Source organism: Triticum urartu, chromosome 7A (assembly GCF_056163025.1).
Source record: "Triticum urartu cultivar PI428250 chromosome 7A, HENAU_Tu73, whole genome shotgun sequence".
Taxonomy (NCBI): Eukaryota; Viridiplantae; Streptophyta; class Magnoliopsida; order Poales; family Poaceae; genus Triticum; species Triticum urartu.
This window is the reverse complement of record NC_141879.1, coordinates 612,407,321-612,416,908: the sequence shown is the minus strand read 5'-3', so window position 1 is coordinate 612,416,908 and position 9,588 is coordinate 612,407,321. Positions and strand designations below refer to the sequence as shown.

General features: G+C 57.4%; 1 protein-coding gene across 1 annotated transcript; it reads right to left on the bottom strand.

Moving 5' to 3' along the window:
- Positions 1-5,161: 5,161 nt before the first annotated feature.
- Positions 5,162-5,509, bottom strand: LOC147960676 (uncharacterized). Its single transcript, XM_087533481.1, has one exon. It carries the CDS (start codon positions 5,507-5,509, stop codon positions 5,162-5,164), a length of 348 nt encoding a protein of 115 aa, XP_087389607.1.
- Positions 5,510-9,588: the final 4,079 nt, after the last annotated feature.

Here is a 9,588-nt window from a genome sequence, read left to right as displayed (position 1 = left end):
GGTACCTGGGGGTCGAGCCTTCGATCTACCTCTGGGCGCGCTTCTTCTCCTTGAAGCAGCAGGGCCCGTCGGCCAGGGAGTTCGCCAACTACGGCGCCGCCGTCATCTCGAAGTGGTCGGGGGCGGATTTCCCAAGATCACGCTGGAGGATTCTGCCAGGAAGTGGCAGAAATCCTTCTTCTTCGTCCGCAACCTTGGCGCGGATCACATCAACCTTCCGGCCTTCGCCATCGCCCCGCCGCGGGCGAAGACGAACTGGGTGTATTCGCCCAGGAGCCCGTCGCAGGAGATCGTCAATCTCTTCGAGCAGGTGACGGTGATGAGGACGCAGGAGGGGCTCACCGGCGCCGACCTCCTTGCCACATTCATCAAGTGTTGGGTCCTTCCACTTCAGGGGCGCTCCTGCCTCATCGGCGAGATGGTCGGCCTTCAAGACCCCAAGCGCATAGGGTCGACACGGCTGTCCGTGGCGTAGGTCGCGCGCGGCGTGAATGACATCTCAAAGGCCAACCTTTGGGAGCAATGCAGTTCGGCAAGGCGCCGTACAGCCGGTCGAACCCGGCGCCGTAGGTGAGTGCCTGGTCTTCTTACTTTGCTGCCGTCCACCTTCTCGTCCGTCCCGACGCGACGCGGGTGGTACTTCTGAACGCGGTTCGGCATCCTTACGCCTGGGCCTCATCGCAGGTGGCGCCGGTTGCGCCAGAGGAGCCCACGGCTCATGGCGGGGAGGATGAAGCCGAGACCGACGCCGGCGCTGGGCGTCGCGCAGGTAAGTCACGTGTTTTTTCTTCTTTGTGTCTTGAATTGCTGACCGCGGCACAGAACGGTCGATGCTGACACAAGTTGTTGGTGTAGCGGCGTTGGGCGGGGGAGGCAGTGACGCGGGCGGAGCCGGGTCCTCGCATGGGGCGACGCCGAGCCGCCCGCATGGGAAAGACAGCGTCGCGCCGCGACCCCAGGCCCCGAAGTGCACGGTGGACCCAGCCGGGGCCAGGAGGCCGACCAAGAGGAAGCGTGGTGGCGGGCACGGGGGGCCAACCCCGGTCCCGGTCTTGGCGGGGTAAGCTTCATTTCTTGTTTGCGCTCAGCTTTTTCTTTTCTTGAGCTAGTCTTGTTTTTTTTCCGCTCATTCTATCTACTTCTCTAGGTCGCCAATCACGCTAGAGGTTGAGGTGGAGGAACAGGCCGACTCAGACCTCGGCCTGGATCCGAACAACGCCGAAGCCGTGGCCTGGCAGGACAGGAACCGGGCCAAGGTGGAGCTGAAGACGGCGTCGGTCCGAGGTTGGACCGACGCGATGGCGGCATGGGCGCGAGGCAACACGGAGCCAGCCTGGCGCGAGATGCCGGAGGGCATGGTGGTGGCGGCGACGGTCTTTGAGCTGTCGCTGGCGAGGGAGTGCGGCCATGGAGGCCGGGCTACGGTGGTGAACCCTGACAGGGCGGTCGTGGAGGTGGCGCATGACTCCCCGCCGCGGGCCGACGTGATCGGGTGAGTGGGGGCTGATGGTGGTGGAGGTGGCACCGTCTTGGAAGAGACGCTGCGGGCGGCGGTGTCGGAGGCACCACCAGTTTTGGAGGAGGCACCGCGGGCAGCGGTGTCGGAGGCCGCCACGGCAGCTGGGCCGGAGACGGCGATGCAGGGCGTCCTGGCGTCCGGGTCGTCGTCGGCACTGGGAGGTGTGTCAGAAGAGGTGCTGGCCATGTCGCGATTGGCCAGCGGGGAGTACGCCTTGGTGCCCCGGCAGGGAGGGCGCCGAGCTGCCTTGCCGCAGCCGGCGCCGAGCGGGAGCGCCGTTGTCTTCGGGCCCCAGACCCACGAGGAGGCGGCGATGGACGCCGTCAGCGCCGCCTGCGAGGCCGGACGGAATGGCTCGAGGCCGAGGTGGAGCGGACGGGCGTCCTGGAGCGCGCCGTTCTGGTAAGTTTTCTTGTAATTTCTTCTTTGTGGGGGCGCGCCAGCGCACCCACTGGGTGTAGCCCCCGAGGTTCAGGCCAACTACGTAGTAGTTGGGTCGAATCTTTAGAGTGTTGGCCTTGTTCTGACTTCTACTTTCTTCAAAATCTCGACGCTTTCTGGGTCGCCGCCTTCAATCGCCTCCTAGGCAAGCACCGGGAGCTCAAGCAGCAGCTTGCCGCCAAGGAGGAGGAGCTCCACGCCGCCGCAGGTATTCTTGTGCTCTTTTCTAGTGGGGGCGCGCTAGCTCACCCACTGGGTGTAGCTCCCGAGTTTCGGACCAACTACATAGTAGTTGGGCCAAATCTTAAGTCTTGCTTTTCTCTTCTGTTGAGTCCTTCTTTTTTGCAGCCGAGGTGCTGTCCTGGCGGACTCGTCTGCTCCGGGCCGGTCATCACTACGACCGGCTCGTTGCCGACACCGGACGTCTTGGCGTCGAGGCGGCGCAGGCGAGGGCGGAGGCGGAAGCGGCTCGGCGGTCTCTTGACGAGGCCAACCGGCTGCATGAGTAGCTGGCGGGTCACAAGAGCCGCCTCGAGGCCGAGGTGGAGCACCTTAAGGTGGAAGCCACCAAGGTGGCGGAGGCGCAGCAGGCCCTGGTGGAGGTGGAACAGCAGCGCGGCCAACTGGCCGACGACAAGGGCCGACTTCAGGCCGAGGTGGATCGCCTGTGGGAGCAGGTCACCACGGCTGAGGGGGCCTGTCATGACAAGGCCCGTCGCCACGAGGCGGCCAAGAAGGCGGCCGAAGACAAGGACGCCGAGCTGAAGGCGGCCCTTGCCAAGCCGGCCGACCTGGAGCAGGTGATCAAGGAGTGCGATGGCGCCATCAAAGGGAGCGGCGTGGTACGTTGCTTGAAGCGCAACACCTGGAGGAGTCCTTCTCCAGTAAGTGCTTTTTTTGTCGTTCGCCGGGTCTGGCCTTTCTTCCTTGTTGTTCTTCTTCTAACTTGCTTCTTCCTTTGCGGCAGGGGCCTTCCCGGAGACGCAGCGGCTGGCGGAGTAAGCCGTCCGCCATCAGCGCGGCCCGACCGGCGTCGTTGGGTCCAGGACGGATCCGCGGGTGGTCTGGACCTTCCCGGAGATCATCACCACTGCTGAGGCCCTCCTGCAGGTCTTGGGAGCGCAGCTGGGGCGGATGTCCCTGGCCGGCACCGCGATGACGGCGGCCCTATGGCCGGGCTCCGTCAAACCGAGCAGCTTCTCGTGCCTGGCACGTTGGTTGGAGATGGGGCCAGACAGGCTTGGCGAGTGGCGCGTCTCCGCCGCTCGTGCTGGTCCTGAGATGACGCTTCGGTTCGCGTTGTCCTGGCATCCGGACCTATAGCTGGACGCGTTGATGGGCCAGCGGGCCGGTTCGGAGCAGCACTTGCAGGAGCAAGCCGGGCGGATTGCCTCCCGGGCCAGCTACATCGCCGAGTTCGCCTCCCACGATGATTTCCATCCAGAGAGGACGGAAGATGGCAGGGCCGTGGATGGTGAAGACTACGGCTTGCTCCTCCACGATCCGGAGGGGAGCTCGGAGGAGACGGTCGTCTACCGCGACGCTGGTGCTGAGGAGGACACCGACGCCTCGCTGGACCCGGAGGCTGCCAGGGGAGAGCCATCGACGTCGCGACGTGGCGCTGGAGATGCCTGACACACTTTGTAAAATTTGTTAAATAGCAGGTGCACACACCCACTGGGGGTTTTTAGGGTGTAATGAACGCGGTCCGTGGGCCTTTCCTTAAATATTTGTGTAAATGTCGTTTGGACCAATTTCATGCGTTTTTTCCTTTCTCAAACCTCTCCCCCCCCGCAAGTCAGACGGCGGAGGCTCCGGCCCGTGACAAGGAGTTCGGTTCTTTCAGAGGAGCGCGTAGGACTTGGGTCCCTCGAAATGTTGAGTGCGAGCGAAACACCCACTAGGTCGGCTGGGGGCAATCCGACGAAGCCGGTCGTGCGGCTGTTCATTCGATGAATGGCGGGCCGGGTTGATTGACCCGGTAGCCTTTGACTTAGTGTATGAAGCGTAAAGGAGCTTTGGCCCGTTGTGCTTGCCAGCCGACTGCCAAAGCTAGATCTATGGCTTTATGGCGAAGTGGGGGACCGCGACATCCTAACTATATCAGGAATCACCAAGTAAGGCGGCGGGGTGGCGACCGAGCCGGCCAGCCCCCGAGCCCCCGGGTCGAGCGAGTCGGACCGGTTGCCGGGTTAAGTGGTATAGTGATGCAAAGAAAATAGGACACAATAAATTGGTCGACCAAAGGCAGCCCCCGAGTCTTGTTCGAGGACCCCGTAGTATCATGCGTTTACAAAAGGCAACGATACATACGCTCGTGCGGCTAACTGTAAAATGGGCGAAGGAGTTCTACGTTACACGGCCGGGTCGTTTCTTCATCAACGGTGTCCTTCTTGCGCTTCCTTGACTTGCGTGCGTCGATGAGGTAGTAGGTGTTGCGGTCGCGCAAGGCCCTGCTCACGATGAAATGGGCCCTCCCATGGAGGGGACAGCTTGTGCTGGCCTGCCTACTCTTGGACGAGTCGGAGGACAAGGTCGGCCTCGCGGAATGCGAGGGGTTTGAGCTTCTTGCTGTGGTAATGCCTCATGCCTTGCTGGTAGATGGCTGAGCGACTGAGTGCCAGGAGGCGTGTTTCTTTCGAGCAGGTTGACGCCATCTTCGCGAGCTTCTCTGGCTTCGACTTCGGTGTACATCGCGATGCGCGGCAAGTCAAACTCGTCGTCGGTCGGGATGACGGCTTTGGCTCCGTAGACGAGGAAGAACGGGGTGAACCAGGTCGATCGATTTGACGTGGTGCGTAGACTTCAGAGAACGGCTGGCAACTCGTCAAGCTAGCTACCGGGTGAGCGGATGAGTGGCTCGACGAGTCGCGGCTTGATGCCATACAGGATGAGTCCATTGGCCCGCTCGACCTTCCCGTTGGACTGCGGATGCGCAACGGAGGCCAGGTCGAGGGGGATGCCGGAGACAGAGCAATATTGTTCGAGTGCGCCCTTGGCGAAGTTGGTGCCATTGTCGGTGATGATGCTGTTCGGCATGCTGTAGCGCACCGCTATGTCCTTGGTGAACTAGACGGCTGTTGGCCGGTCCAGTTTCTTTATTGGTCTTGCCTCGATCCACTTGTTGAATTTGTCCACTTCCACCAGCAAGTGCGTCATGCCGCCTCGAGCGGTTTTGAAGGGTCCCACCATGTCGAGTCCCTAGACCGCAAAGGGCCAGGCGATCGGTATGGTGCGGAGTGCTGACGCCGGCTGGTGGCTGCGTTTGCTGAAGGGCTGGCATCCCTCACACTTGAGGACGAGCGACTCGGCATCTTGGAGGGCCGTGGGCCAGTAGAAACCGTGGTGGAATTCCTTGGCCACCAGGGATCGTGACGCGGCGTGGTGCCCGCACTCGCCCTGGTGTATGTCGCGGAGGATGTCGATGCCCTGTTCCTGCTCAACGTAGCGCTGGAACACGCTGGTGGAGCTGCGCTTGACGAGCTCGTTGTTGATGATACTGTAGGAAGACGCCCGGTGTTGCACTTGCCGTGCTTCGGTCTCGTCCATGGGGAGAACCCCGTTCTCCAAAAATTCTGATATTGAGAGGGCCTAAGATGGAGTCGTAACCACAGAGAAGATGGCCACCAGGTTGGGTTCCGAGTCGGCAGCCCCCGAGCCGGGTTGAACAGCCCTCGGGTCAGGTATGGCGACGGCCGGGTCTAGGACGATGGTGGTCGGGTCGAGCTGAGCAGCCCCCGGGCCGGGTTGAGCAGTCCCCGGGCCAGGTTCGGCAGTCCCCGGGCCGGGTTGAGGTCCGGTCGGGTAGTCTGGGACATGGATGGACTCGGAGTCCGGCGATGGCTTGATGGACGGCTTACGCAGGTGCTCGAGGGAGATGCCAGACGGGATGGCTTGTCGAGACGAGGCGATCTTGGCAAGCGTGTCGGCTGCTTCGTTCTCCGTGCATGGGACGTGGAGGAACTCACAGCCCTCGAAGGATCCGGACAGCTTCTGTACGAGGAAGCGGTAGCTTGCCATGTTGGAGTCGTGGGCGTCCCATTCGCCAAAGCACTGCTGCACCACTAGGTCTGAGTCGCCGTAGCACAGGATGCACCGGATGCCGAGTTCCTTGGCAAGCCGGAGGCCGTGCACAAGGGCTTCGTACTCGGCGACGTTATTGGAGGTGGTGACGTTGTTGGACGACAGTATGATGCCGGCCCCCAAACTGAGTCGCATCTTGGACCCGTCGAAGTGCATGCGCCAATGCGTCGAGTCAGGAGGCGGCGGCAAGTACTAGGTCTCGGTCCTATCGACGAGGAAGTCGACCAGGGCTTGAGACTTGATCGTGGTGTGGGGCTCGTGGAGAATGGTGTGGCCGGCTAGCTGGATCGCCCACTTAGGAACCCGGCCAGAGGCATCCCGGCACCCGATGATTTCTCTGATAGGCGTCATGCTGACCAGACTAACAACGTGCTCTTGGAAATACTGCTTCAGCTTATTGGCGGTGTGGTACACGCCGTAACACATCTTCTGGTAGTGCGGGTAGTTCAGCTTGGAGTTGGAGAGAACCTCGCTCAGGTAGTAGACTGGGCGCTGGACGGCTTGGATCTTTCCCTTCTCTGGTCGGTCGACCATCAGCATCGTGCTGACCGCCCGCGAGGTCATGGCTATGTAGAGCAACAACGGCTCCTTGTCGGTCGGCGCGGCCAGGACTGGTGCGGTGGAGAGCATGCGCTTGAGGTCTTGGAAGGCCTCGTCTGCCTTGCCGTTCCATTCGAACGGGCTCGTCTTCTTCATCAGCTGGTATAGGGGTAGCGCCATCTCGCCCAGCCGGCTAAGAAACCGGCTGACCAAGGCCAATCATCCACTACTAGGGAAAAGCCTAGCAGCAACACTGGTTTTGGGCCTCTCAGTAGCGCGGGGACCGGCGCTACTAATAAGGTGCTACAGCTAACGCATAGCAGTAGCGCCTGTTGTCCCACGCTACTGCTATACATGAATAGCTGTAGCGCTTTTTAGAAAAGGGCGCTGCTGATATTATCTGCAGCGCTATTTACTGGGAAGTGCTACTAGTAAGGCGGCGCTGCTGCTAAATTCCCCCCCTCGCTACTACTAGTTTTATTAGTTTTTTTCGCTGCATATTTGTTTTGTATTTGAATAGGATTTATACAATAATCTTTAGCATATCATACACATACAAATGTAATCATAGCATATGCATACAATTAGTCTCATCAAATCATGTCATCATCATAATCATCATCCAACACAAAGTGGTCTCTCATCATCATCTCGAAAATAGCGATACAAGTCTCGATTACTTGCAAATACATCGTCATCCATCTAAACAATGATATACGCGAGAAGAGCTATCACTTTGAGTACATGAGTTCGTATCCCTCTCTCGCATTAGCGTGAACCTAAACTAACTACTGCCTGTCGCTCGGAAATCGGAAGCCGGTACACCTGGGCCTGACACTCCGGCCACTTGTCGTATATATACTCCTGGCATAGCACTTCTTCGCCATCTATGATCTATGCACCTGCATCATCACATGAGTCGATGATAGGCAACATATATAGTTGAGCAACAGAAAGAGACAGGCATGGCAAAAATAGAAACAACATATCATAAGCATAAATAACAAAGTTCATCGTACCCAAAATGCCCTAACTAGAGTGATTTTCGGTAGTCGAGGAGGAGGACGGTTTAATTAGATCACAAATAAAGTTTCACCGTGCATAACTCAAAGTTTTGTCATACAGAAAGTATGGACTAAACTGACACATTGTCATATATCGACAATCACTCCAACATGTCGTTCCATCCATCCAAGTCAGGGAGATTGTCCTCGAGCTTAGTGAAAGGCTTCATGTCGAGACGCTGAGAGGCTATCCATGTTCGGACGTCTTCTCGCGACATTTGTCCTTCTCCGTAGAACATCCTTCTTTTTCCGACGACCTCCTTCATGATGATTTGGGCAAGTTCACGCTGGATGTTATAGAACTCAGCTCAAAGTTGATGATCCTCGATATCTCCTATGTCCTTTGCCCATTGCAGAATATGGGCATCGCCGGATCTAGGTGACATGCAAAGGTTCTGGTGATCCCGTCTGTACTCCAGCATGTGGTGTAGGACATAGAATCCATCATTAAGAGAATCGTTCGGTTGCTGGATGCAGTAGAAGTCGGTCTTATGGCCGAAGGCGACCCTGCCGCCCCTTCTCTTCTTGTCCCTGACCTCTCCACCCCTTGCTTGGTAGTAAAACATAGCACTGTCGAGAACATCCTTGATGTGGGTGTAATCCTTTTTGTGAATGTTCTTTGACGAGTCCAAGTAAAGAGCGTGGGAGAATCGGTGGTAGAGGATGATGAGGACGGTGCGCCCGCCGCTGCGGAAAATAAGTACACCTCAAATTAATTAGCCTCCACCGTGCAAATGAATGATTGAAATCGAAGGAAGGATAGCAGCGCGGATGACTTACACGGGATGATAAGGCACGGGAATCGCCTCCTTGTGCTTATTGGCGAGCATGAAACTGACGATGTAATCCCTCGCGTATTCATGGTGCTTTGCGCAGACTCCCAAGAAGCCCTCGTGCATGTAGTACGGGACAGCGACACAGATATGAGATATCTGCTCAACCCCGATGATGTAGTTCATGTGCAAGGCATAAAGGCGGACAAATGTAAAATCCACCTTCTTCACATGAAGCATGTCGAATATGTATTCAAATCGGAGGAAGAACTTATCCGCAAGGAAGCTGTCAACGTACGACATTTGCCGCGGAACGTTAACCACGTAGAGTGGGTATCCTGGATCTTTCGAGGCAATGATGCCTTTCTCTACCTGCAGCACATCGTCATGAAGTCTCCTTAGATCGCCGAATCTGACCCGTAGCACTGTTGCAGGTAGGATTGGTTGACCGAAGATATGCCATTTATCCGCATCGGGGATATCTATACGGTCCTGAAGCCGAGGCTGCTGAGGCGACTGGATCATAAAATCAACTTTTTTTCCTTTCCTCGCTCTCTTCCTAGACTTCTTTACTACCGGAAGGTCATTGAGGGAGTCCTGGATTAGGGGGTCTCCGGACAGCCGGACTGTCTCCATTGGCCAGACTGTTAGACTATGAAGATACAAGATTGAAGACTTCGTCTCGTGTCCGGATAGGACTCTACTTGGCGTGGAAGGCAAGCTAGGCAATACGGATATGGATATCTCCTCCTTTGTAACCGACCTTGTGTAACCCTAACCCTCTCCAGTGTCTATATAATCCGAAGGATTTCAGTCCATAGGACAACAACGACAACATACAATCATACCATAGGCTAGCTTCTAGGGTTTAGTCTCTCCGATCTCATGGTAGATCTACTCTTGTACTACCCATATCATCAATATTAATCAAGTAGGACATAGGGTTTTACCTCCATCAAGAGGGCCCGAACCTGGGTAAAACATCGTGTCCCCTGCCTCCTGTTACCATCCGGCCTAGACGAACAGTTTGGGACCCCCTACCCGAGATCCGCCGGTTTTGACACTGACATTGGTGCTTTCATTGAGAGTTCCTCTGTGTTGTCGCTGTTAGGCTTGATGCCTCCTACTATCATCGATAGCGATGCGGTCCAGGGTGAGACTTTTCTAC